This window comes from Anabas testudineus, chromosome 15 (assembly GCF_900324465.2).
Source record: "Anabas testudineus chromosome 15, fAnaTes1.2, whole genome shotgun sequence".
In the NCBI taxonomy this organism is placed as follows: domain Eukaryota; kingdom Metazoa; phylum Chordata; class Actinopteri; order Anabantiformes; family Anabantidae; genus Anabas; species Anabas testudineus.
The window spans coordinates 3,575,702-3,602,669 of NC_046624.1; the positions used below are offsets into that span (position 1 = coordinate 3,575,702).

General features: G+C 42.7%; 3 protein-coding genes across 3 annotated transcripts; 1 reads left to right on the forward strand and 2 right to left on the reverse strand.

Annotated features, from left to right (window-relative positions):
• Nucleotides 1-6,846: 6,846 nt before the first annotated feature.
• On the reverse strand, nucleotides 6,847-8,710 carry mxtx1 (mix-type homeobox gene 1). Its single transcript, XM_026354259.1, has 3 exons — nucleotides 8,689-8,710; nucleotides 8,105-8,289; nucleotides 6,847-7,608 (listed from the first exon to the last, which is right to left on the reverse strand). Exons 1-3 carry the CDS (start codon nucleotides 8,708-8,710, stop codon nucleotides 6,847-6,849), a joined length of 969 nt encoding a protein of 322 aa, XP_026210044.1.
• Nucleotides 8,711-11,658: 2,948 nt separating this feature from the next.
• Nucleotides 11,659-15,268, forward strand: tmem254 (transmembrane protein 254). The gene is made up of 4 exons (XM_026353908.1): nucleotides 11,659-11,800; nucleotides 13,233-13,336; nucleotides 13,990-14,049; nucleotides 14,464-15,268. Exons 1-4 carry the CDS (start codon nucleotides 11,714-11,716, stop codon nucleotides 14,582-14,584), a joined length of 372 nt encoding a protein of 123 aa, XP_026209693.1. The 5' UTR covers nucleotides 11,659-11,713; the 3' UTR covers nucleotides 14,585-15,268.
• Nucleotides 15,269-16,368: 1,100 nt separating this feature from the next.
• On the reverse strand, nucleotides 16,369-23,877 carry LOC113159589 (L-threonine ammonia-lyase). Its single transcript, XM_026356360.1, has 11 exons — nucleotides 23,762-23,877; nucleotides 20,651-20,978; nucleotides 20,312-20,428; nucleotides 19,813-20,054; nucleotides 19,030-19,195; nucleotides 18,341-18,440; nucleotides 18,162-18,237; nucleotides 17,934-18,059; nucleotides 17,524-17,691; nucleotides 17,349-17,406; nucleotides 16,369-16,693 (listed from the first exon to the last, which is right to left on the reverse strand). The coding sequence occupies exons 1-11, from the start codon at nucleotides 23,875-23,877 to the stop codon at nucleotides 16,595-16,597; spliced, it is 1,596 nt and encodes a 531-aa protein (XP_026212145.1). The 3' UTR covers nucleotides 16,369-16,594.
• Between the last annotated feature and the right edge of the window lie 3,091 nt (nucleotides 23,878-26,968).

Consider the following 26,968-nt stretch of genomic DNA (forward strand, 5'->3'; position numbering starts at 1 on the left):
AGATATTAGACGAGAATTAGATCAGAATTGTGTTAGACTCGACACGTGAAGGACACTATGTGACTAAAGAGGAAACCCAATGATATGATCAATTTTGTGGTCAAAAATGTGCCAATGACTGCACCAGCCGCAGAGCTCTGCAGGACTTTAACGCTTACAGCTACTTACAGTTCACTGATACAATGTTCAGAAGCCGACAAGTCCAAACAGGAAAATCACTGGAGCATTATGACCTAACAGCATCACTCTGAGGCCCTTGATGAAAAATATCACTCAGTCCCTCAAATGAAGGCAATCAGCCGCCTGTCATTGACACCACCTGGTGGTTTTAAAGTTGTGGTGGACATGGATGGAGCACGGGCACAGGTCTGCAGCTACACAATACTATGAACAACCAGCTGTGATGCACGGTGACACCTGTCGATCATGGCCAGCATTAAATAGTTCCACTGCTGGCCCCCGTCCACCACAACATAAGAGACACCAGGTGGGACATTGAGGTTGGACGTCCTGACGACTGTCTTTCACGCGACTTTGTGTTTGAGGAGATGAGGAGATGATCCGTCCTCACTGTGCCGTGTGTCTGCGTGCGAGTGCAGGGTGGATGGATGGGGCGTGTGAGATGGGACTGGGGAGGTGCAGATGGAGACACCACAGGAGGAGGCGACGTGTTTGTGAAAGAAGGAGAGGAGATACAGAGATTTGACCTCTGTGGTGGAGTGGGCCAGGTGTGGGCTGTCTCCTTGAATCAGTGCACCCACAGCCATCTTAATAAAGCGCGTGCCCCTACAAACGGAAAGGAATGACACATGCACATGCATGATGTATAATTTCCCACTTCATTTCAGTGATCTCAAGGCCAAGTGCTCCTAAAGTGGCAAGTGGTGCTTTACAATCCTTGGAGCAGAAACATATATAAGCACTGTGTCGTATCTCATTACACGTTTCACTGTGACACACGCTGCATGATAATCAACTCACTCACAGTTTCTTCTCACTTCTGGCAACACGTTCTGCAAACAGCATTACAAGCATCTATGAAATTATAAAATACCAACAGATGAACATACACACAACAAACATGTAAAGAAAAGTGCAATTCAGAGTTAGGCTTTTTAAATGTTACTATAGTTTAGTATATCTTTATGATTTTAATTAGAAATGGATTTTCTGGCTCTGGTGTTCATCCTGTGAAACTAAACTCTGTACCCATCTCTTGACTGATCCCTTGGTTGATGGTCCCTAGACGGCTGCCAGCTGTCCAATCAGCTGCAGGGGGCTGGGCTGAGGATTCTCCTGCTATCATCACATTTGACAGCTGCTGCAGCAGATCACATGACCAAACAACAATTACCTCATACATGTAGTGCTCCTTACTGAAGGTGTTGCATTGGAGACAGGGCTTCCTGTACTGGGCTGGGCAGGTGAACCGACAAGGGGGCTCTCAGCTGAAATGACAAAAGTCTGCCTGCTGGGATGATCAATCATAGATGGATCAATCACTATGATATTACTCCATTCCCATAGCGATGATGAGACTTTATAGAAAAGGTGAGTAAGCTATAACCTCATGTCACTGATCACCACAGGGCAGAAACCCTCTGGTCTACTGCATATCTTCACCCAGACAGATCTTTATACACTATAATGTTTTACTGCCCATCATAGCTAAAGTTAAATGTGTCAACCTTTCATCCAGTGCAATGACTGACACACGATTTTAATTCTGACTATTACGCTGGTTTCTCTAACAGCTCGCTTTTAAATGGACATCACGTCTTAACAGAGCTTCACAGACTCTTTAATTTAATCATCCAACCAAAAAAATTCACATTTCACTAAAATGTGTAGCCTTTAAGTCATCATATAATGAGTACAAAAATGTACTAATTGAATCTGAATAACATAAAAGAAGGAAGAACTGCACACACTAGACTCTACACATGAGACAATTTGGTATCAATTGATATTATACTTGTGATCCTATTTTGTGATTTGTATCCCCCTGTGGTAACAGTGAAAGTATTATTTAGATACGTGTCCTAATGCCACCTTACCCAACCATAGGTTTTCTATCTCTCAGAACATCTGTAATATATTCATGCAGGATATTATCCATGTAAATCTTCCATTATTTTGAAGGACTTTTTTTTTAATGCCACATTTCCTGTTCACACAGCGTATCAGGTTTATTAAGCGGCTGTAGTGTGGAATAGTGCTGGCAGGTACGAGAAGACGTTGCTGCCCAGGAGTTCATTAGTGAGCTGCTGACCTTATTTCCCTTGTGGATGACATTTAATATCAACTATCTATTTCTGTGTGGAGCTTAGTTTAAAGGTGAAGGATGCAATAAAATACATTGGTTTGGCGCATTTAAGCATTTTCACGTGTAAACAATAACCGCAAACACACAACACACCTGTTCACTTAGTTTTGTGTTGCCAACAGAGACACTGATGTTTGAATGGAAACTGTGTTTTTATTATTCATGCTGCATGGATATAAAAGAAAATAAACATATTCAGTAGTATGGCATTACATCAGTCTATCTGAGGAGGACTGTAGTCTGACCAGCAAGTCACTGATTTGCTGTTCTATTTTGGGAAAGGCAAACAATCGCAAAAGCCCTTTATTCCCATGTGTCCTATCCAGTTTCCAAACACTATCTTCTAGATAGCGCTCACGTACTGTATAAGCACGCATGCAGACACACACATACATGTCCTCTCTCTCCTGTCGCTGACTGACATCAATCACGGTCTTGCAGACTGAGGATGACACCGTAGACGGGCGAGAGCGGCACAGTGCAATAAGAAAACTCTCAGATGAGCTCCTAAATTAGAGTGTGTGGCCAGCGCAGACTCCTCGGGAGGGTTTGGTTAAATTACAGGCCATATTTTTAGTGAAGGCTAAGCTTCATCCCTGGAACTGCAAGCAGCTGAGGACCATCACTCACACGCCTGTGTCAGCCATGTTGGCCATGTCACAATATCACTAGACACTTTAAACCACATACACAACCCTCGTCACATGAAACCCTCAGCTGATTACTGGACAACAGCATGCCTGGAAGGAGGCTACTGGCTGACAGAGGATGAACTTTGTATTATTTAGTAACCCTGAAACACATGATAAACCACCTGATGTTACACACTTCATGCTGATTGCCGGACTCACTGTAAATTTAGAGTAGTTGTGGAGGAAATGTTTCAGTTATGCAATCCATGCTGACCATAATGAGGTCAATATGAGGAAGACACAAGCGAAATCATTTACAGTAAGTTGATTAGCACCATAAATATTTATTGCAAGCACGTCTGATAGGTGAAGTCCCATTCACACTAACATCTGTAGGTCTGGTGGATTATGACATTTTTCATGGTTGACTCATGGTTATTGAGCGTGGGAGCTGTCAGAGAATCACATCATACTTGGCTTGGTTTTCTCAGAAAGGTAAACAAACATCCACTCATTTTCCCACTTGTCTTTTAGAATGAATATAATGGCAACTATTACATACTGGATTTCCAATTGTGGTGAAGATTGTTCCCAGATGGCATTATTATGAAACTACATCATCTGCGCGCGGGTGTGTACGTGAGCACGCGTGTGTGACTTTAATCAGTTAGCGTCTTAAATTCAAATCATTTCCAAAGCGCCTTAGTGAGAGAACCACAGTGTTGTATGCACTAATATGTGTTCACGTTGAGGGGCTTTGGGATGGTTATCTGCACTGCCACATAATCACTACGACTGCTTTAGCTTTTGAATGGATGTGGTCCACGGTTCTGTTCGTGTTCCCTGACGACTTCACAGACCTTCTGATCCGAAAGTACCACCATCTGGAAAAACTTCCCAGAACTTTGTTGTTATGACCAAATATCTGCAGATCTGACATTTCCATCAACCTCAGCTGCACTTTGTGTTAAGTAGCACATGTGAGTTCACTAACCTGCTAAACTAAAAAACATGGATTTGGTAGATATCATCAGCTAAACAACAACATCTTACAGTTTTCATTATGATCATGTTAACATTCTAATGTTAGTAATTAACAACTGCTGTTGTAATTAATGCCTCTATTTTTAGCCACTACTTGTTCGGCCCACACGTCCAGGACACGTGAGCATTCCTTTGGAGTCACTCCTGTGTCCACCTGTGAGTCCAGTGGTCACTCTGCTTCTTAGCTCTTAAAGAAAATTCACTGTTCACCTGCTGGAGTGCAGAGAGCAGCAAGAGTGAAGCCAAACAGTAAAACCGTGCTCTAGAAAAAAAACCAAATCAACGAGGTAAAAGATGTTTAAATGCTCTGTGGAGCTGAGTGGAAGTGCAGAGTGATGTGGTTCTGTCTCTACGAGCAACACTGTTCACACATGAACCACGGTGTATAAAAATTGTTATTATAACCTCTTTAAATCTCGTTAAGATGACTCTACTTTCCATTACATATTTAATATTATTGTCATCCATCTTTAATAACTTTGATTAAATTGCACAAATCTTTATTATAATCTATTGTACTAATTTGTACTACTCACTACTTGACTATTGACATCTTAATGGTTTTCCAAAACAAAAGCTTATGCAGCCTTTAGAAATTCCTACTCATTCAAGTCCGACTTTGGTTCATTGCTGGTATTCTTTACACCCAGCTGTCTGCATCTTGTTTATTGAGCCTCGTGCTGGTGAACACCTGCCCGACGCACGTCAGACACAGACAGTCTGCGACATTTCCTTTGCCGAGCTATCTTTAGTGAGTACAGCGGGCTGAAGAACTATATTCCCTCCTGTGACATGGCCTATTGTGTGTTTTTTCTGTGGACAGGAACCCACGCCAGACACTAACAAAAGGACAACACCCTTCCTCCCATCTTGAGGATGAAGGCAGAAGGCCAAAAACAGTATAAACAGCTTAAGCACATTTCAGTGTTGCTGCAAACAGTGTGAAGCCCTGACATCCTGTGTACTGTCTTGGGCGTTCGCCATTGCATATTTGATAAAAAAATATTTGTTGGGTCAGGTCAAGGAAAAAACAAAGCCTGATATACACAGGGGGGTTTGGCAGATGGTAAAAAGATGAGATTTCTTTAATCTAAAGGTCTTCAAAGAGTCTACTATTAACTTCTTGAACTCTTTGTTGAAGTTAAAAAATGAACAGGACTCCACTTCCATCACAAAGGTACCGTTCTTTAAAAGCACTATAGGAATTTTACAGGATCTCTTACTAATTAAAACAGCTCTTAGTAATTAATACAGCTCTTAGTAATTGATACAACTAGTATTACTGAGTTAGACCTGTTTGTGTTCGGTTGTGATTTTACCCACAACCTTTATTTTGCTTATAAATTCAATCTGACAGATGATGAAGATGAAATTGTGAGGTCTCTCCACTGTCCACTCAGTTTGAGAGAGGAGGATGATACGTTCTTGCTGTTCCCAGTCACCTGACTCTCCCTGCTCACCAGTTTCCCAGCCTCAATGGTTTGAGTGTTGAGACTGACCCAGTTCATCACACTGCCTCACCCCATGTCCTTCCAGCTGTAACTTTCCAATCTTTTATTGCATGTTGTTCGCTAAAGTCTTGCTCCTGTACCTGTTTGCGTGATCAACCCCCCCCCCCCCCCCCCCCCCCCCCCCCCCCCAAAAAAAGGCTGCAGACAGGGAGAGTGGAGGAATGCATGGAAAGGGGGATCATGACACACAAAGGGGAGTGTAAACAGATGGAAGGCTTTATACCTTTAAAGCTTTAAACCTTAACATCCAATCACTTGTCAAAAGTGTTTTCTAGTCTGTTCACCGAGCTTTTGTGACATAATTAATACCAGCTCACAGCACATTATCTCCACAGTAGGTAAAGCAGTTCAACTGCTGGGGTAAAGCGAACAAAGTCGGCTGAATTACCTAATGGTACTTGAGGACCCCATGCATGCTATCTATAATTATCTGTCTTCATCTTGTTTCATCTAACTGTCTCAAGTGCAGTTATTTTTCACTGTGTTATTATTATTAAAGGCGTTGTTTAAGCTTTTATTGTTCTTTGTCACTTTTAGGACTCCGTAAACTTAAACTCTCAGCATGTGAAAGAACCAAATTCTTTTGCTTTTTGTAACAAATGCATTCAGGTTGTTTCATATTAAAAATGGGTTTTAAAATGTTATGCTTAGATATGACAGAGATACAATTAGACTAACTTGTTATGTTAACTTGTCAAGTTCAGTTTGAAATGTTATGTTAGCAAATGACATAATGTCAATACCCTGACCATACTGTCATAAAGTAGATGTTTGTTTTTTTCCGACTCATCAAGGTCTTATCTTCCGCTCAATTGGAGCACAAGCTTTTATTTTGATCCCCATATCCCCAAAGAAGACTGAGGTTCCATCACCTCCCCCAGCTCACAGGCACCATCTACTGGTTGTAGCACTGACACACTTTCTCACTCAGCTTGATGGCAAACCAGTCATATGTATATTTAAATAAATAGCATTTGGTATCAATGTTGTAAATTTTTCCCCAAATAAATTCTCAGATGAAAAGCAAAGAAAACGAAGTTGAGTTTCATTACTCGTGATTTATTTGTATAAAAGTGCAGAAAATCATAAATAAAGCTTATAAATACAGAATAGATGAATAAATGCATTAACCAGAATAAAAGGTAGTATATGTAGAATAAATAAACATCATGTGGGATTGTAAGATCTTGAAACCATAAATCCTGCCTCTAATTTTTTGGCATAATGCTCTGACTTTATATATATACACTACATGTCAGAAGCAATATCCAGTGATTTAAATCAAAATAATACATGCGATTTCTAATTGTCCATTATGGCTTGAAGAGAGTCATCAGCAGAAAGCCATTTCCTCCTGAGTGCCGTGGCTGTCTAGTCCTTCTCCTCCCAGCCAGTCCTCACCCAGCTCCCCCAGAATCTCCTGCAGGGACAGCTCGGGCAGGGGCGCATGTGGGACCAGCCCCAGCTGTCCGGAGTTCGCGCAGCCTTCCAGAGCGACCCCACTCCACGAATCCTCCAGCTGTGAGTACTGACCTTGCTGTGGTGGACTGTTCTCCATACTGACCTCCCAGTATCCAGAATCGGGGGTGTCTGGGGTAGAGGAGTGAGAGTTTGAGGGAGCAACGTACATCTGCTGTTCTGCTGATCCTGGATACATGAAGGTAGCTGCCTGGCTGGAGCTGGAGCTGTAGTTGCTTGTCTCCATGGGAGAGTGGCACCACAGTTGCTGAACAGGGGAGGTTTGGCTGCCTGACTGGGACCAGTAGCCCCTCAATGGTGGACTGGAGCTACTGCCCATTGGTCTTCCCTGCTGGAACCCATACATGGAGCCATACTGCCCATGCTCGTCAATGGTGGAGTAAGCTGGAGGACACTGTCTGTAGTAGCAGGCTTCCTCCATCTCCTCCTTCACTATGGTTGGAAAGGTCGGTGGGGGGCCCTGAGGTGGCAGAGGGATAGTTCCAGCTTGTGGGCCCCTGTTGGTTGCAACATGATGTGGTGACATGGCATCGTGGACCGGGCTGTCAGACTGCCACAGCGCCTTCTTGGCTCCTTTGCACTTCAGAGTGCGAGCTCTTCTGTTCTGAAACCACACCTGAACAGGAAGAAGAGAGAGAAAAAAGACTTTAGATTCAAAGCACAACTTGATAAACTACACATTCTTTTCTGTTAATCATCTTCTGGGCAAACAGGCACCAGTGTGCAGGGGGGAGAGCAGATCTAGTAGTTGTCAGCTGTCAGCTCAAACAAGATTCTGATAAAAACAGCTTGTGTCATCTTCAAAGATAAAGAAATGCAGAGATAACGCGAGAGCAGTATCTTCGATTCAATGCAGGATGCATTTGAAAACAGAGCCTTTTTAATGATAACAAACCACAGTGCAAAACGTCTTACAACACAGTTTTCCATCTGTGTGTGTTGTTGTATGCAGTGTGTGTATGTGTGCATTATCTTAGAACAACACCAGTATCCAATTCCCCAAATAAAGATAATCCCAATCTGAATGGAACCGACAATTTCACTGACTCTGAAAACATCAGTTTAATATCTATTCCACAGATACAGACAAAGTAGCACAAGCCACTGGGTACCTGGATGCGTGACTCTGGCAGGCCCGTGGTCTGGGACAGGCTCTCTCTGAGGCTGATGCCAGGGTACGGGTCGGTCTCAAAGGTGGCACGTAGGAGCTCCACGTGTTCTTTGGAGAAGCTGGTCCTCTTCCTGCGGCTAGTGCTGCGAGAGGAGCCGCCGCTGGAGGCTGCGGGCCTGGCATCATCTGAGGGAGGAGGAGAGAGCAGTTTCAACGTCAGATAGAATTTATTACAAATAATTTTTTCCCTATTTTTGATCAATTCTGCATCAATTCCATCCACATTCTACCCTAAACAAAAAAGATTTGTTATTTCCACTGCTACTGTGTTTTTTTATATCACCAATCACTACAAACCTGGTTCTACTAATAGTGAATTGTTCCTAAATGTTAGTTTTAAGCCCACTTAGTTAGCAGATTGATGCATTTTAACTTTAGAACATGCAATGTGAAATATAACAGAAGAACCTGAAATTCATTTTGAAAAGTTTTTTGTTTTTGCTATTGACACAACCTGTCTAAATTCTGGTGCAGATCTATTTAGCAGACAAATAAGTAAAGTAAGTCTACAAAAACAGTTCTTACCAGAGTTGGATTCCTTCCACATGCCAGCAGTTAAATGAATGATGCTCGGGGAAAAAATCGACTTGCAATGGACTTCCAACTAGACAAAGTTGAGTATGGCAGTGTGTTCCTTCCCTGAGAAGCTCCTTCACTGAGTGTGTCTCCTGGTTGGATGAGGGTACCTTTTATATCGATCACCTGAGGCCCCAGAAGGCCACAGTAAAGCCAGGACAGAGTGTTGGGGAGGGGTGTTGTTTTACTTTGAGGATGGGGGGTTAAGAGAAGTACTCTGACCTGAGTGCCCCCCCCCACCTACCCCCCACCCCCCGTTATCACCTAATCTCTATCAAAGTGGTGGCAAGGTCAATGGCAAATATGACACACAGTACAACGATTTGGGGAGAAACAAAAGAAAGTAATTCCAGGATCATTAGCCTCATCGATACCACTTAACTAAAAGACGACTCAAGTGATTATTTTGTTTTTTTAGCACTGTTGCTTCTAAACATGTGGCACATCAAATAGTAAATATGCAAAGTAAGGTTAAAAACAGAAATTATACATACACCTTTTTGTGTGTTTAGTTGCTTTGTCACTAAAACCTGTTGTTACAGTGCATATTAAAATAGATACTGTTGTGAACAGTCTTGTATTTTGTATTTGCACTGATGCTGTAAAATGTGACATGGAAGGATAATCATGCACAAAAGTAGCATTTTAAATAATAAATAAAAAAAAAGAGTCTAAACACATCTGTCTTAATAATTAATTTGTCACACTTGAATTCAAGTGTGCCCACTGGGAGTCCTCTGATTAATGTTAAGCATACATTATTTGTTATTTCATATGCAGATCAGCTCCCTGCTATCACAAGAAGAAAGACAAAGGTGGGTAATTATTCAGTGATTAATTGGACGGTTACCTCATCCCACAAAGCAGCCGCCTTACAGTAATGCATCAAAGTGAGTGGCAAGCTTGTCAAATGGTTTAACATGTCCGGGCCATGACCAAGCTGTATGCCAATGCTATGACCCAGGGCAGGAGCTACAATGTAAAAAGGGAGCTAATATATAATTATTTAAACATTCACCACATTTTTTATCTTGCTGGTAAGGATAGTAAATCAAATAAATGTGTTAATTATGAGACATAATTACAGGAGTTTATGTTTACCCTACCACAAAGGCAGCTTTGCTCAAGGCTGTGGTTAGAATTTCACCACACATGGGAAGACTGCCAACATTTGCTCATAGTTGAAGTACACTGGTAAAGTGGTGAAAATTTCTGTTTCACTTTTTGTCCTCAATCTTTGTTTTACAAGTTTTTGTATTGTAATGTGTCATCACTGCAGCAAACATATTCACATGGCCCATGTTGTGCTAAAACGTATATATCAATACCTTTGTTGCACCTTAAACTCCTATATATATGTGTGTTTATCAAAAGAGTTGAGGCATCAGTAATAAGAATTAAATAGTTATGGCCTCAGAGGTTAGTTTATGTTGAGAGTGGCACCTTGATTAAAGGCCAGGGCTGGAGCCCCAGAGCCACCCTCTGTGTATTTGCCTGCTCTGACCTTTAACCTGAAGATGACAATTTTTTCTTTTGTGCCGAGACATGTTGACAGAAATCAGTCATGCATACATGAATTAAATAGCATGAGAGCTATTTGTCTTGGGTTCTTGGCATGTCTAATGCATTGAACATGTAAATGCTACTGAGTCAAACAGTATAACAGGGCAAAGTGCAGGAAGAGATTTACAGCATTCATAGTTGTATTCGAAAACAGTGCATCTTGAAGAGTTATCTAATGCAGCAACAAGCTCAGGCCCTTTCTTTACCATCGTGTCTCATCTCGTCTTTATCTGGACAACTGCTAGATTCAGTGTCTCCATGTGTGGAGACGGCTCCTGAAAGTCCCACCAGCTCCCTCTATGCTTTATCCAAATCCTATCAGACATCATGTGCAGCATTCAGGCAACAGTGGAAGCTGTCAAGACCACAAATGTGAAGTTATTCGTTATTTCAATGAATTTTACATTATTTTAATGTTAATACACTTGCACCACATATGTCATTATCTAAAAGTAGTCTGATAAAATAAGAACATGGGGAAGAGTCTTATTGATAAACAGTTTCTTCAGATTAAATACTTGCTATGCCCACGTTTACATACAATGATTGAGTGGTTAAAGATAACTAAATACTGGTTGAGCCCACCGGCTATTCAGCTAATGCAAAATCACCATGAAGAGCTTTACTTTTGACTTGACTCAGCATAGATCTGCATATTAGAAAAACAAAATGGCATCTGATCAGCTTATCTCTTCATGTAAATGAAATAGCATAATCCTCCACACAGGAAGTCAGCAATGCTGCTGATGTAAACCACAGACATTATGGTTAGGAAATAATTATATTGCACTTAGTTGCAGGAGCATTTGTCACATCTTAGATAAAACTGGACATCTATCATTATTTGCTTTTAAATGCAAAAATAACAGGATGAGACAAGCAATATTTAGCAATATATCTGTGGAACAGCTGGAGATAAATTTGACAGCATGCTGTGGTGACACACTAATGTGAATGTTGCAGAACGCATTAAATACATAGAGGCAGTGAGCAGGTTTATATAATCCCATTTGGTACATATTATGTTAAAGTCACCAGCTAGATTAATACCATATTATATATTTTTGTCTTTGGACACATGGAAACCTTAAAATTAACAAATAAAAGTCCAAAGAAGGAGACACAAGAGGGCAGCATTAAAGAAAAATCATGTTATTTACTGTTTTATATTAATATATAGTGGAAACTCACATACAACAAGACTTATATTGACAATATCTAGGAGTTACCATCAGACTTCCCTGCATATTATATTTGTTTACTAATTATAGTTTTTAGTTTGTATCTGTACATAACTGTGAGCCCACAGCACCGGTCCGTTCATTTCCTCTCGTCGCCGTCGCTCTACGGTCACATTTGACTGCGGCACCAGCGCAGAGACGCAGCAGCAGCAGCAGCAGCAGCAGCAGCTATGGCTAAAAGTGATGGAAGCGATTACTTTAGAAGAACCAGCCTGTTTTGGATTGTCGCCGTGACACTCGGGATGGGATATTTCACTGTAAGTTCACTACATCAGCTAAAGTTGAAGGAAAGTAGAATAAAGACAATGAAAGTGTTTGTCGTTGATGATGTGAATGCCTCCGCGAGGTGTTGCGTAAAATGTCCTCCGGGTCGATTATGAGCTTTACATTAAGTTCATGTTACTCGTATAAAGGTTTAATATGTAAGTATTAGTTCTGCATTGACGCTGGACATTTAATAATTATAAAAATGTCGCCGAAGTCATTGCCAAGTCACTGTTTTATTGATAACTAATCTTATCGGGATCCATTCAGTCCCTCTGTGCAAAGTCCAGTGGATAAGTGAAGTTAGGAGGAGGCAGCTGGAGCTCATGTTTGTTTTGTAACAGCAAACGTGCCAAACTCCATTCACCGCATGATCGTTTAGTGTATGGCTCCTCTTACGGTGAATTACTGGCCACTCGATACACACTGGGCTTTTCGTTCGTGCTCGGTCAGTGAAATGTTTGCCGAATTGAAAACTAGGCTAAATATTTGCAGAATGATTTTCAGAGGTGTCGGACATGTGTCAGTGTGCTGAACCTGAAGGAGATCTGCACTAAAACAGTCACAAATCCAGGATCAGGCACCAACACATGCCACGTAGACACTGATCCACAGTAGTAAGACGTGAATGAACATCCAGGCAAAAGGTCCTAGACACACATTAAGTTGTACTGTGTGTCTGACAGTGACACAGTGCAGCCTCTGTGGCCCTTTGTGTTTATGGTGAACTACACATACCTGACATGTCACAGGTGGACAGAGGAGGACAATCATCATGTCATTAATTAATCTGACTGGGATCAATGTGTGTTGTATAATCCTGTGTAGGTGTGTGTGTGTGTAGATGATAGTGTTATCTTCACTAATACATTAGTTATTTTATACTTATTTTTAATTCAGCTCTTCTAAACAGCCAACATGTTACTCAATCAGTTTTCCTCCACAGCCGTGTAGAATCACTTTCTAGTGGTATATTTCACAACAGAGCTGCTCTTTGTAGTACAGGAGCCAAACTGCTGCTGGGACACTATTCAAAGTGCTGTTTCACAAACAGTTGTTGTCTGTGTGCAGCTTTTCCAGCTGATACAGTAATTAATTGAATGAATGAAGAGTGTGTTAACCACCGCTGCATTTTCCAGTATTAAATTAATTAAAAAGAAGCGGTGGTTCTTACGATCAGCTGCATCACATGAAACTTGCTTCGTTGTTGTTGTGGCGTCTCTGAATCACTGGGAGAGTCACTGAATTTCAGCATGTTTGGGCAAAGGAGTTACCCGGTGGTGCTAATGTTATGGTGGACAGGGGTCAGGGATCCATGAGGTGCTGTTAATGTGACTGATGGGTGTACAAAGGTTGTAGTATGCTTACAGAAATGTGCACGGTTTCTAAGCCTTAATGTTGACCTGCTCCGTTTGTGTTTTGCAGTGCACCGTGTTTGTGCCAGAAATAATCCCATTTGAGCAACTTGGTGCATTTGGCACTTTCTGCAAGCACCTTGTGGACAACCACGCTGGTATTATGTACAAAGGGTAAGTGATAAGACTTTCCTGCAAACATCCAAGGTGCATTTGTTAATGCCACAGTGAGGATATGTACTGAAATCTAATGAACAAACCCTTCTAAAGAATTTTTCTATTCACAGTATAAAAGGTCCTGGAGAGGTTTGCTGTGTATCACATGCGAGAGCAACCTTAAAGACAATCAAATGATGTGCAAAGTACCCTCACAGGGCTGAAATACACTGTTTAATCAACTTCAGCCTTAATGTTTTGAGCCGTTGACAGGTCGTCAGCACCACTTCCACCTCTTGCTAATGAGCTGTTCAATGCACATGACTGCTGTAGTATCAAGACAGCCATCAGCTGCCATCAGGTGGTGATGTTCTGGTGTTGTTTAATGTAATATTAAGGACAGCTATTAAGCCTCTTCTGAGAAGAAGGTTAAACTAGAAGGCCTAATTCAAAAATCAATCATCATTGCATGAAAAAAAAAAAACACAAAGATACAGGCTTAAGTTTCACTATGTAAATAACCCTACTAGTGTCACACTGTTGTGATATACAGTAGTTAGAGTCGTCCTTTGGGAAACCAGTGTTTAAAGTATTTATTTAATTAGTTAATTGTTGCATTGAGTAGATGACATCTGCAGAGCTGATGCACAGCACATGTCTGTCTGTTGCAGGTGGTGGGCAGCCTGGGCTGTTCATACCTTTGAGGCCTTTATTGCACTGAAAGTGTGCAGGTAAGCATGACTAGAGTCTTACTGTCCACTAGGTGATGCTGTAACCTCATTTTTAGAATTCTGTTCATCAAATGGGGCCTCTTTAAAAACTTCACAGCCACAAAGAGCCTATAAATAAACCTAAAAGCTTCATCCTTCAACTTGTCATCAGGAGACAAATATTATTTTGTGACAGCAGAACATAAGTTATCCTTAAATGGCTTTTATCTCATTTGAGTCTCGTATTGTTTTTTATCATTGGGAGAGAAAAAAAATACACCATGAAAGTATCCAGGACCAGTGTTCCTCTTCCAATTATTCTTGGCCCATTTGTCCTCTGGTAACTGGACGAGCAAACGCTGTAAGAATTTGGCCACAGTGAAACAGCTGCTTCAGTGAGATGTTAAGTTAATTGTCTCTTCTGTGTCCCTTCAGTAACAAAGGTATCAACAACACAGCCACTCGCTACCTGTGGTTTATTCAGACCATTCTCTTTGGCTTCGCCTCCCTCGGCCTGCTCCTCAAGTACAACCCCGAGCACCGCAAACGCCACTGACACCAGCAACAGGAGCCCACAGAACAACACTTACAGAACAACATTAGCTGACTTTTAAAAATCACCTGTGCCTCTTCTTCCTCCACTGTCTTTCTCTGTGGTGCTGCTTAGAGGCGTGGAGTGGGGAGACCTTTCTTTTATAGTTTCTTACAACATAAAATAATCAAGATAAATACATATCTTTACTGACACTATAACTTTTCCTCATGTGATGGATCAAAATCCTTGTTTCATTCCATAGATTTTCTATTTACTAAACTGTGAGAGGTGTATTACCTAAGTACAGATAATACATGTTTTTATTGATAATAATAATAACAATAATATTAACAGTAATTATTTAAGCATTAAAGTTCTCTTGATGAATCTGCCCAGGGTTGATCATTTAGTGCAATACACGGTGAATCCTCTATGAAATAGTTATGTGCTCTCATGATGTTTACATTCAGCCTGGATGGTGGCAGCAGGAATATTTTCTCACTTGCTGTGATGAACATAATGTCAGGCAGGTTGGCTGCAGATGGTACCCTGCCATCAGCCTTCGAAGTCCTCCAGGATAAAAATAAAGGGAGCCGCTGTTTTAAATTTACATTTGCCTTTCTCTCAGTGAAATGCTTTGACTTTCAAGAATACAGACTGGAAGTTCTACACGTTAACACTGTAAAATAAAGAGTGACCTACTAACTGCACAAAACCTTTTGCTGTTAAAGTGTGTTTCTCATGTTTCTCAAAGCATAGGGCTTTAGCTGCTAAATGCTAAATGCACGCTATCGTTTTCTTTCTGCAGCAACAATGTAAGGCCAAAACGGAGAGCTAAAAGCACCTTTATTAGCAACCTTTTATATTACACATAATAATTTGATTGATTGTTGACATAAAATTACTGATCGATGCAGCTTTAACTAAAAATGTTCTACGTTAAATTCTTAGATTTTACTCTGAGAGGTTCAAAAGAAGTGTTAATTGTACACTTCTTGCAGAAAAAGGTAGACGGTGTGATGTCATGTGAGTGGGGCTGAAGCAGTAACACGGGGTCACGATGTCCTCTGCTTACCCACGTAAGAGCATTAGCTGGTCTTAAACAGACCAGTCTCCACCAGAGCTGTCTCCAGCCTTTAAGCAGGGATGGATAGTATAGAAACAACTTCACTTTCACTTCCGTGTTACTGGTTCGAACCTGAGACTCTGGATTGAAGCTGATTTTTATACAGTAACCATCACAAGAGAATCAGGTCATTTAGTTTATGTTTATTTGGAGAGCACTTTTACTGGGTTTAACACTACCACCTTGGACATTAAAAATAAAGAAATGCACTCAGTGGCCACTTTATTAGGAACACCTGTACAATCTGACATTATCCAAAATAGCAACTCTGCCATAAATTTAAAATCTTCTAGTTGAAACTGTCAGAAAGGTGATAATTCTACTATATATCTATTATTAATGCCATAGTGGGTGGTGGAGTCACTCTGGAGTGCATAATATTAAGGGTAGATCTAGTGTTTTGGCTCTCTAGGATATTCCATACATCTACTGTATTGGATTGCAGACTGTACTGGTGGACCTAATAATGTGGCCAGTGAGTGTATATACAACAAATCAAAAAGCATATGGTTAAAAATATATGTCCCATATTCTGATGAGATAGTGTGAACCATTACATCTACAGTGCATGATTCACAGGCTGTGGTTAATGATGAACTAGAAGGACTATATTCATCTTCTGAATGCAGTCTAACCACTTTATTGTAATTACAGGGTGCAAGAACGACAGCAGCATAAGTAATAGAAGTAAGAATTATGTCTGCTCTATAATCTCAAGGCTTTTCTGTATTAAGTTTGCTGAACAACCAATTTCTTAATGTGTTTTATGTAGCAGAGTCCATTAGATAGTAGTGTATGTTACACAATGTGTTTGCAAGTCATCTGTGTGTCATTTCCTCATTCTTCTTCTATTGAATATAGATTTATTCTATATTCTGTAGATTGTGTTTATGATGTGGTCGTCATCACCGGTCCAGCCAGCATATCGACGGGTAGCGCTCACTCAACATCTTACGCAGCTGAGCGCTCTGTGTCTTATCCCTGGTTTCCACTATACACTCCACCTGCCAACACACACACACACACACACACACATACAGATATACAGTTAGCGCTTTGACATCACATAGTCACACACACATAAGAACCAGGGCAGCAAATGCCCTTCCAGTTAATTACACAACACTTCTTGATGCTGCTGGTGATTTAACAGCGCAGAGCAGGAGATACTGACAAGTCAGTATACAAGTTTCTTAACAATATAGAATAAAGATGATATGTAACAGTTGGTTCAAGAAGCTTCAGCATTGGAAGTGAAGCAGCTTTTTTCATTAGTTTCAGTCAAAAATAACATTGTGCAACATCTGCAGCCATTTGTTTATGAACAAAAGTGATTTTTAATATCCTAGCAACCCCATCATTGTTCTTCATATTAGAGTATGAGTGATAGAATATTAAAACATAGTCTATTCATCAAAACACCATTAACATCTACACGAAGGGTGTTTAATTAGAAAGTGGTAGGAACATATATTGCAATGTAAACAAGGTTCTTTCCGCACTTTATTTTGGTTTCGCTGGTATTTTTGGGTCTCTAAGTCCCGCCAACTCACTGCCAACTCCAAGCCAAGAGTTCATGGCGATGAAGGAAAAGTAGATGAGCGGATTGGAGAGGAGGAGGGAAGAGAACGAGGCGAAGAGGAGAGATTAGTCGCCTACCTTTGCCTTGAAGAGGTCTGACTTGTCGCTGTGTCTCCGGTGGCAGACATCCAACAGCCTGAGGGAGGAAGAAGACGGAGAGCAAAGAAGTAAATGTGGCATCAAGGGGCATAAAAAGTAAACATAAAGGACTTTATGCCTTTGCATGAAGCAGCAGAGTTGAACATGCGTCTACCTGACGTCCTCTCTGGACAGGATGTCCAGCAGCTTGGCCATGTCTCCTGGCCATTCTCCCAGCTGCACTGAGAACTTACTGACCCGGTCGTCCAGCACCAGGGCTCGGTCCACGCACTGCCTCACCAGCTCCAGCTCCATGTTAGCGCTGCTCACCACAACAGCAACCCTGCAGCAGAACCGCACACAGAGAGGGAACCTTGTCTCATGTGCTGCCAAACGGATTAGCTCTGCTGACACTGCTGTATTGCCAACATGTCAGGCATTAACATTCAGGCATTGTGAAAAATGTCCTAGCCCTCCGAGTTAGAGCTATATTTAAGATGATACAAAGGGGCCTCATACCAAGCTACACACACAAAGATTCAGATGCGGTTGAGAGAGGTACATTTTACAACAGGTCTGACCCACTTTTTGCCTCTCAGTTCTGGTAGCTGTCCAGCCAGGATGGCAGCCAGTCCCATGGCTCCCTCTGTGTCCACAGTGGAGCGTTCAAACTCCTGAAAGCGCAGCATCGCCACCAGAGTTTCCTCCTCACTGTGAGGCAGAAGGAAAAACTCTTTGTCGATTATTTCGATTGATTGATAGGATTTCATTACTTTTTAATAAGTAATTCAAAAGGGAAAATCCAAGCAGCACCTGACAGAGATGACTTTATCCACTAGTTTCTTTGCCAGTTGGAAGGTGTTAACACCAAGCGAACGCTCCTTGAGATCTGAGAAATACACACAGAAAGATAATAAAGAGAAATAAAAACGGCAAAGGGAGCAGGTATTGATGAAGGTTGTTCAACAGAACCAGGACCGTCTTGATCTGACCTCCGTAGAGTTTCTTATTGGGGCTGCTGTGCATGTCTTTGATTGGGCTGTCGGTTTTCAGAGACTGCAGCAGCATGGGGAACCCTTCAGGCTCGACTCCCTGTTGAAGGACACACCTTCAGTTAGAGCTCTTCTCAATGTTTTCACCTTATTACCCTAATGTATGAACAGCAACGTGCACGGCCGTTCAGCTTGACGTTAACACATGCTCAGATTCTTACAGTGATGGTGCGTCAAACACCTGCATGATCATTATAACTACAGCAACAGGACCATCTGTGGGTTTACTTCATTTGCCTACTCTTCACTATAGTGCTGACAGTAAATTAGCTTAATATTATAATATTAAATATTTCTTTATGAGTGAAAAGACAAGGCTGGGGCTTTTCTGTTGCTCCAGTGTACACAGAGCTAAAGCTGTCAGTTCCACCTGTGGGCAGAGACAGAACAGGGGAAAACACTTCAGACACGTTTATCTTGCTAAGGAAAACCCAAGCAGAATGAAAAACACACTCGAGTCAACACAAGGGAGATGTGAGAGGCAAGCAGCAATCTCATCTTTGCAATATGAAGTCAGGGTATATGGGAAAGTGACCTACTTTGAAGAAACCAGCAGTAATAAGGTTGTAAAACAAGGACTACAATCTGAACTCATCAATCTAAACTCTAGCTTCTCTCCGTCTACTTACTATGACAAGAATCCGGGAGTTGAGGTGTTTGATGGCTGCAGCTGTGCCAGCCAGGAGACCATACTGTCCAGCCGCGGGAACAATCACTGCGTCCACCTTGGGCACTTGCTCATAGACCTCCATGCCCACGGTGCCCAGTCCTGCCAGGTACACTGCACTTTCATCCCTGGACATCAGACACAGAAAGAAAGAACAGATGAAGTGAAGAGCTGCAGAGTGTAGTAATGATCATAACCTTTATTTTGTTGCACCTCACTTTTTATTTTAACATATGACAGAAACTATATCGTATATCTTATCTTATGAAAAACAAGAGAAAATGTGATAAGCAACTCCTTTTCAGCGCTATAGCTGGATGAGAAGAGAAGTGTGTGTTCACACCATCTTAATACAAATCATACAGTGGCCCAGTGGTTTGTATATATGCATGTCACGCTCGCCATGTTCCCTGTCGGCCCTCCACTGTCAATAAAAGCTCAAAATGCCCAAAAGCAATATTAAGAAAAACATTTCAGCAAATGCTTTTCACTGGCATCTGGAGTTTCATTCAAGAGAGCTTCATCACTCACCTACCTACTCGCCCTGTTCGTTTTAAATCAACCGCGTGTAATTCAGCTGAGCTACAGATGCACATATTTGTATTATTGGAGAACAGTTCCTCCTCTACACAGTCAGTGTTTGAGCATTTAGTCAAACTTGACATAGCTCACTGCAGTGGACAGTATAGACCGACACCTTCTGACCTCTGTGTGAAGTGTACAACTCAGTATTAGTGGGACTGACTCTTCCAGGTAGAGGTATCCGTTCTCTTTGGCCAGATGCCGGGCGTGATTCTGGGAGTCGTGGCCGGTGCTGCCGTAGGAGATCACCATGGCTCCGTAGTCTCTGTAGGTCCTGAGGCGGGGGGACGAGCAGCACGACGGCATGATGACGAACACCGGGATCTTCAGCTCCACTGCGTGGTGAGCCACGGCCATGGAGAAGTTACAGTCAGTGGCCACGATCACACCCTTCCTCTGCTGCTCCTGGAGGGACATATGTAACACAGCAAACATCAATATATAGTCACTATATGGTTTGATGAGCTGTCAGTGGTAAAGATGTTTTAAAAAAGGCTTCACTGTGCTTTCACTGACTCGCCACCAGGAATTCAAACTAATTTGAACCTTTACTTTATGAGAATATATTAGGTATTTGAACAATATAAACAACTGACTAAGGGGTGGGGGGGGGTGGGGGGGGGGGGGTGTCATGTGCTGTTGCACTTTCTGTCCTGTTTTACCTGTGTGAGGGAGGAGAGCAGGTACAGCACTCCTCTCTCCTTCACAGAGCCTGTGTAGTGCAGGTGCTCCTTCTTCAGGTAGATCTCCATCCCGTACTGCTTGGACAGCCTGGAGTACTGCACACACACACACACACACACACACACACACACACACACACATACACAAAACACTCAGTATATTGACAACAATGATCCGTCAAAGTTCAACATCTCTATTAACAGTTTGTCACATTAATAGTAAACACTGCACATGACCAAGCACCTTTAAAATAATCTCCATGTTTCACTATGTGCCTGTATCTATTCTCTCTGTTCTGTGTCTCTGTGCTAACGTACCGTGCAGGGCGTCCTCTGTATTGCTGACTGGATCCTGAAGGCCGCAGCGCTGATGTCCTCAAAGCGAAGGTACTGGGCAGGAGGTCTGGGAATGATCCTGAACTCGCTGATCCTTCTGGTTTTGGGCGGTTCCATGAGCATGATCTCAGGGCCGCCCACCACTTTGGTGTCGTGGACCTTCACATCTCCGTTGAGAAGTTCTTCTTCACCAAAGTCTTTCAGTCGCTCTGGTTCGATGAGGGTGGGTCTGCGGCCTGCCGTGCCGTTACTGACGGGGCCACATTTGTAAGAGGTACCTGGCAGTTTGGGGCCCAGATGCAACTCCTCTCTGGGAAACAAGATGACGGGCAGATGTTATGTTTTATTTCTACGTGTTAGATGGTGCATTTAAGATCCCCGGGCCTGTACATTACTCTTGCACCGCGAACTCTGTGACTCTACAGTTCTCTCAGTGACATCAGAAAACCACAAGAGTCTTTTTACTTACAGTTTCCTTCTACATCTGTTATTGCTTGTTTCTTTGCTGCAGAACTAAAACGACCTTGTGGAAATCTGAAACTTGCCAAACATGAGTTGTCTACTAAGCTCACTGAATTAAGAAGGTTGTTGTTCAGTAGCAGCGTCTCAGGTTGTGATTATGGATTTTCTAAAAAGCACATTTCAGATCAGTTAAAGTTTTCAGCTGTGAGTCCCTGCAAACAGCCTAATGGAATCAGTAGTGGGTGAAAATTCCCAGTCTAAAGGTATCATCTGAAACTGCTGTAAATAAATAATGATTACAGCACGGCAGCACAGAGAGCATACGATCAATTGAAAACTTGATCCACAACCTCAAAAATATCCTAAAGATGATCTCTTGGATCAAACAGCACTGAGGAGAGTAACTGAAAAAAATCTTTCAGACTTCAAAGTTAGAGCTACTGAACTTTTAGCTGGGTAAGTCTGCAAAGTGAAGGAGCGAGAGCACAGGTCACATGTTTGTGTGCAGAAAACATCTTTTAAACTCCAGGCTTGCAATAATATCATGCATGATCTAAATCGTCACGACTAAACTGACAGCATTAACATCAGGTGAACTTTAGAGCTTTTTAAATCTAGACCTCGGCACGAAGGGACATGAATGTATCCACATACAGTCCCAGTGCTTTAGCATAAGACGAATTGTTTCATCTTTCATGTCACCCCAGCTTCCACTCACTGTGACAGATTACATCTATAAATCAACTTATGATTCACCGAGTCGCTCGGCTCTTCTTATTTTTAGGACACACACAAACGATTAAAGCGGCAACTTAGGCCCAAAGGCAGGACAGTTTGATTTATCACCGCTCACTGATCGGACAGTGACACGATTCATTTAAATAGTTCAATTTGTTCCCAAACGCACAGACTCTGCTTCTGCTGCTTGAATGACATTGCACACAACTGGATTAAACCTCAGACTCATTTGTTTCTCTAACCACATAATTAATCAGGAGGCCCTCTACGCAGTATAAACATAATAATGAGATTACACCCGTTGGAGATTAACCCACTCACTTAGCCACTAAAGCAGATCACAAATGTTAACAGCTAAGTTTGAAACTTTGACTAAGGCTGTGCGATGGAGTGTGTTCAGATCTGAAGTACGAGCTGACAGACAGGTGTGCTATCCTGACAATATAAAGAAAAAGAATCCACTTCATGGAGTCTACACCCTCCTGAGAGGCCACTAGGTGGAGCAGCTTTCTCTAACAACCCTCTGAATTTCTTCTCAGCAGAGGACACCCCAGTCTATTTACAGTACAATGAATTGCCATAAACTGTAGTGCAACCTTTCCCCTCATCCCCTCAGTCCATTACTGCCCTCTGCCCAGCTTGTCAGTCATTTTCAGTCCATTATTCAGGGGTTATTCTGTCTGTGCAAGGCCAAGGCTGCACCTGTGATTAGGTTTGTGCTTTGGTTCAAAAAGCAGAGTTCAAAACCGACATCAAAGGGGTGAAAGGGCAACACCAAAGCTGAAATCAAGCCTTAAAAAGCGTCCTCAGAAGAAAAGATGAAACGCAGAGATGGTAAAAAAAAAAAAATAGGTTGTTTTAGTTCAAAATGGTACAAAAATGAAATGTGAGAACAAAGCAAAAAAGGCTTTCATGTGCCCTAACTGGCTGATTTACCACTTCCTATTTCGACAGGAACAATGTTCATTTTATTCAGCAGAAAACAACACCTGCAGCACTGCAATTGTTGCGTCTTTGTACACGCATACGCATCTTTAGCTGCAATGTGCAACGTAAGCTACTGCTCGCATGATTCACCAAGCTCTGCTCAGCACTTCAGGTTGTCGTCATTACAAAATTACAAAAACAGAGAATGCTCCAAAACTGGAGGTTCATCAAACAGATGATTGGTTAGGAGGGTGGGCTGCACAAAACCATGCAGAAGCTGATATCTGCACTGATGCTCGATGAGTTTAGATCACATGAGGCTTTGGCAGCACCTCTCCACATTAAGCTTTGTTTAGGAGCATATTTCTAAAGAGACTATAATCATATACTGTTTCTTTAAGTCCTGGGTTCAACAACTTTCTACAGAACCTTTTGGTCCCTAATGACCTTTAAATCTGTCAGATTTACCTGGAAACCACAAGGAGAACGAGGTAGATGAGCAAGCGAAGCAACAAGTCTACCAGGGTTTGGAAGGTAGGGAGTAGATCATCTCTACAAGGAGCTGGAGCCAAAGAAGGAAATGAAGAAGCAGATGGGGAGATGGAGGAGGTGGAGGAGGCTATCTGTGTAGGAACGTTGGATGGAGCAGGAGATTCTTTGACATAAATATCTGAGGACGAAGGGGGTTGTTGGAGGGGAGTTTGTAGAACGCTAGTTTGAGGGACCTCTGCAGCTAAACGTGTATTTGAAAGACAAGCGGTTGGTTTTGCAGAGCTCCTGTTGTGATTTGAGTGTGTTCTCATTAAAGTAGGCTGCAAACAAAGTGGAAGTGAAGGAGGAAGGGAGAGAGGCACCAACACAGTGGAAGTAGCTGGAGCTACCTCAGGTAAATCTGTCACTATAGGACTGATCTGGGGAGAGGAGAGGTCTGGAGGATCCTGGGGGCTACGGGTTGTAATTTCCCACCTCTGCCAGAAGGGGTCATTCTCCTCGTTGCCCTTAAGTGCAGGCCTGGGTGAATACAAACGCTCAAGTCGCTCGCTCAAGTAGCTGGAGTAGAATAACTGGGCAGCAAAGTTCATCCTGTTGGAAGTACTGTCCTCCCACGGTCCCACACGTCTCTGTATCTGAATCCCTCTCCTCCAGGTGCTGTGGCGTGTCCGAGGGATAAGAGGACACTGGCTAGTGTTGCTCCCACGGTGTCACGTCCCCTACCCCAGCTCCCTCCCACTTTCCTTTACACAGGGGTTATTTAAGAAGGGATTACCCCGGGACACATGCACAGTGGCTCCGGCGACCTGGCCCCGCCCAGAGCTCTATTCCTGGGCCCAGACCAGGATTACTTCCCCTTTCTGTGACGTAGTGCTAATCAGACAGTCTAAGGAGATAGATGCAGACTTAGGGTTTATCTAGGGAGCAGTGATCTGGAGGCTCAGCCAAAAAGAGGAGACAACTATGGATGGAGGATCAGAAATGAAGGATTGTGGGTGTCAAAAGGGTGGAGGTGCAGGTTTATGACATGCCCAAGGCTGAAATCAGTGTCACCAAAATATATGACGCATTGCACTTCACCTCAAAATCTTCTCTGTGACATAAAATAGATGATAGTCTGTTGAGCTGTCAGTGGAAGGAGCTAAAAATACTACAGCAAGGCGTAGAAGAGCGACTTCCTCTGAAAACATCTGAACAACATAAATGAACAGTGCAGGTGGTTTTACTGTAGACAGAGGACAGAAGAACAGGTAACGTGGCTGCTGCCAGCACCCAGCGGCCAGTCCAGATCCTACTGAGCCCCGATCAGACTTCTTCAGTCTACTTCATACGTGATCGTGCACCATCTCATCCCCATGTGGGACTGCGGGGTAAATCTGGGAGTAGTGAATGGAGGTGGGCGGAGTTAAGTTCCGAGCTTTTCTACTGTCTCTTGTAGTGATTATGATATATCAGTAACACCCAGACTGGCTCCAGTCCAGCAGATCCCAACCCATGCTCAACGAGCTCCACTTTTCATAATTGTTTTATAGCTTTATTGGTAAAATAACATAACCTCCGGTTCCCACCTGAGGTTACCTGTGTTTGGGACGTCAGTATGTTTCAGGTCAGGTGATTTCTGGATTGTTATCAAACAGAAACACCTTTCCAAAATCAGAACTGGTAACTTTACAAAGCATTCATTCAACCAGTGGACGCACCACAGTGTATGAAGAGACACAGCGAGCAGGATTTGAATTTTCTCCCTCGAGTTCCCTCTTTTTGTCCAATCACACATTTCCTCTTAGGCTTTTTAAAGTAGACTGTGTTGTCCACAGAAGTTATGAATGAACAAAGTTAACTCTGAACAGCTGAAAGGTTGTCTTCTACTTTGGAAACAGCAGTATTAGATGAAGTGTCCACAGGATGCAGTCGCTCCATCTGTCAGACCGGTGTCATGTATTGAATAAGCTGTTGACACTTTCTGTAAGTACAGTAAATGCACAATAGGATTAGAACACGGTCAGGGGAAACCAAAGGTCAACTCATGACTTGAGCTTTGTTTCTTTTGATGGATTCTCAGACTTCACACACACACACACACACAACCACACTCATTACCCAAATTAGATTTAGCTCCTTAAACAGTGACAGGAAGGCCTTGGGTACAGCATGGGTGTACGCCAGGGACCAGGCCGGCACAGGGAGCTGAGCTCTCTGCTCCCCTCCACAACAAGGTTTATTGAGGTCGACGGTCAAATGAAGTTGACTGGCAGCCTGTGTTTACCGTCTCCTTCATCTGTCCAGGCCTGTGAGGACGTTCAGTCGTCATAGCTACTGGCAGGCACTGACCAAATCAACAGACATATGTGTACATATACATATATATACAGTATATATACATACATACAGCAGGAAGAAGAGGACTGGACAGAAATAGATGGTATAAGGTGACCCCGCCTCCAGCAGTCTGTCACACCGCAGACCAGTGTGACGTCGAGCAGCACGATGCTACGATCCTCTGATCCAGCATGTGTGTCTGCTGGCTGAACTTGAACTGACATTCAGTACGTGGACGAAGGGGTCACAGGATGAACTCTGACACACATTTACATGTCATACCACACCAGGCAACTCTTCCATGGGACTCTGAGGAGATGGCGAACGTTTCAAATGTAATTTTAATGGCTCACATTGAACTCTCTGTACTCTCTCTCCTAAACATTGATGCTACAGCATCAGTCACTGATACTGAGGTATCGTCCACACTGAACTCAGCTTCTCTTTTCACCTTTCCTCACTCATCCCTTCACTTACTTTTCCTCCTCTTTTGTTTTCTGCCGTTAAACCCGTAGATCTGCTTAAGAGGCTGAAGACAGTCTGGCTTAACGAAGGTAACCACGTTTTCTACGTAACAGTCTCGACTGTCTCTCTGTCTGTGTGTGTGTGTGTGTGTGTGTGTGTGTGTGTGTGTGTGTGCGGGAAGGTGTGTGAGTCACTCAGACAGAGAGAGAGAGAGAGTGAAGTCAATTCAGTGGGAATAACAGGAACCAATCAATGTGATTACAAAGGGCGTTCTCAGCTGCTGAATTGATTCAGATTTCCCCGACTTCCTCCTGAACACAAGCCCTGTGTGATTTTCCCAGAAAGAGCAGCCATTTTTATTATTCTCTTGATTTTATATATATAAAAAATAAAAACGGACAGCTCATGTAACGGGACCAAAGAAATGAGAGGCTGTTTACATGAGTCTTACTTTGAAAGACATGAACTTTGAAGCAACACAGCAGTCTCTCTCTCTCTCTCTCTCTCTCTCTCTGAGAGTCCCCTCCCTACCACATCCCTTCTGCCCCCTCCCAGACTCTGAGCTTTTTTTGTTCTGCAGTTAATGTTTTCATTAGGAAACTGGGCGCAACCAAGTCAAGGAGGGAAGGATTAGAGGGCAGGGGAGTGAACACCCTGCTGGAGCAGAGATCTTCAGTCTGGCTCTTGTGCTTGGACTCTCCCTCGTTCTCTCACTCCTCCGTCTTCGTCTCCAGCTGCTCACCAGGTCTTTCTCCTCACCATGATCCGCCCCCCCCGCCTCTTCAGTCGGACTAGTCCTCCTTCTGATTGGCTACGCTGTTACAGGTAAGGGACGCAGCCGGATGTTGTTTTAAGGAGGCAGGGGTCACAGGTCAGGTAGGAAGAACCAGAGGACAC

What these genes read in the sequence shown, in the direction of transcription:
- mxtx1 (XM_026354259.1), bottom strand. Translation starts at nt 8,710, where the DNA reads ATGTGGAAGGAATCCAACTCTG. An exon ending in GTGGAAGGAATCCAACTCTG is followed by an intron (nt 8,290 to 8,688) that starts GTAAGAACTGTT and finishes CTCCTCCCTCAG; the next exon opens with ATGATGCCAGGCCCGCAGCC. An exon ending in TGCCAGAGTCACGCATCCAG is followed by an intron (nt 7,609 to 8,104) that starts GTACCCAGTGGC and finishes CTTCCTGTTCAG; the next exon opens with GTGTGGTTTCAGAACAGAAG.
- tmem254 (XM_026353908.1), top strand. Translation starts at nt 11,714, where the DNA reads ATGGCTAAAAGTGATGGAAGCGATTACTTTAGAAGAACCAGCCTGTTT. An exon ending in TCGGGATGGGATATTTCACT is followed by an intron (nt 11,801 to 13,232) that starts GTAAGTTCACTA and finishes TGTGTTTTGCAG; the next exon opens with TGCACCGTGTTTGTGCCAGA. An exon ending in ATTGCACTGAAAGTGTGCAG is followed by an intron (nt 14,050 to 14,463) that starts GTAAGCATGACT and finishes GTGTCCCTTCAG; the next exon opens with TAACAAAGGTATCAACAACA.
- LOC113159589 (XM_026356360.1), bottom strand. Translation starts at nt 23,877, where the DNA reads ATGAACTTTGCTGCCCAGTTATTCTACTCCAGCTACTTGAGCGAGCGA. An exon ending in TGCTCTCCTCCCTCACACAG is followed by an intron (nt 20,055 to 20,311) that starts GTAAAACAGGAC and finishes ATGTCCCTCCAG; the next exon opens with GAGCAGCAGAGGAAGGGTGT. An exon ending in GGATACCTCTACCTGGAAGA is followed by an intron (nt 19,196 to 19,812) that starts GTCAGTCCCACT and finishes TCTGATGTCCAG; the next exon opens with GGATGAAAGTGCAGTGTACC.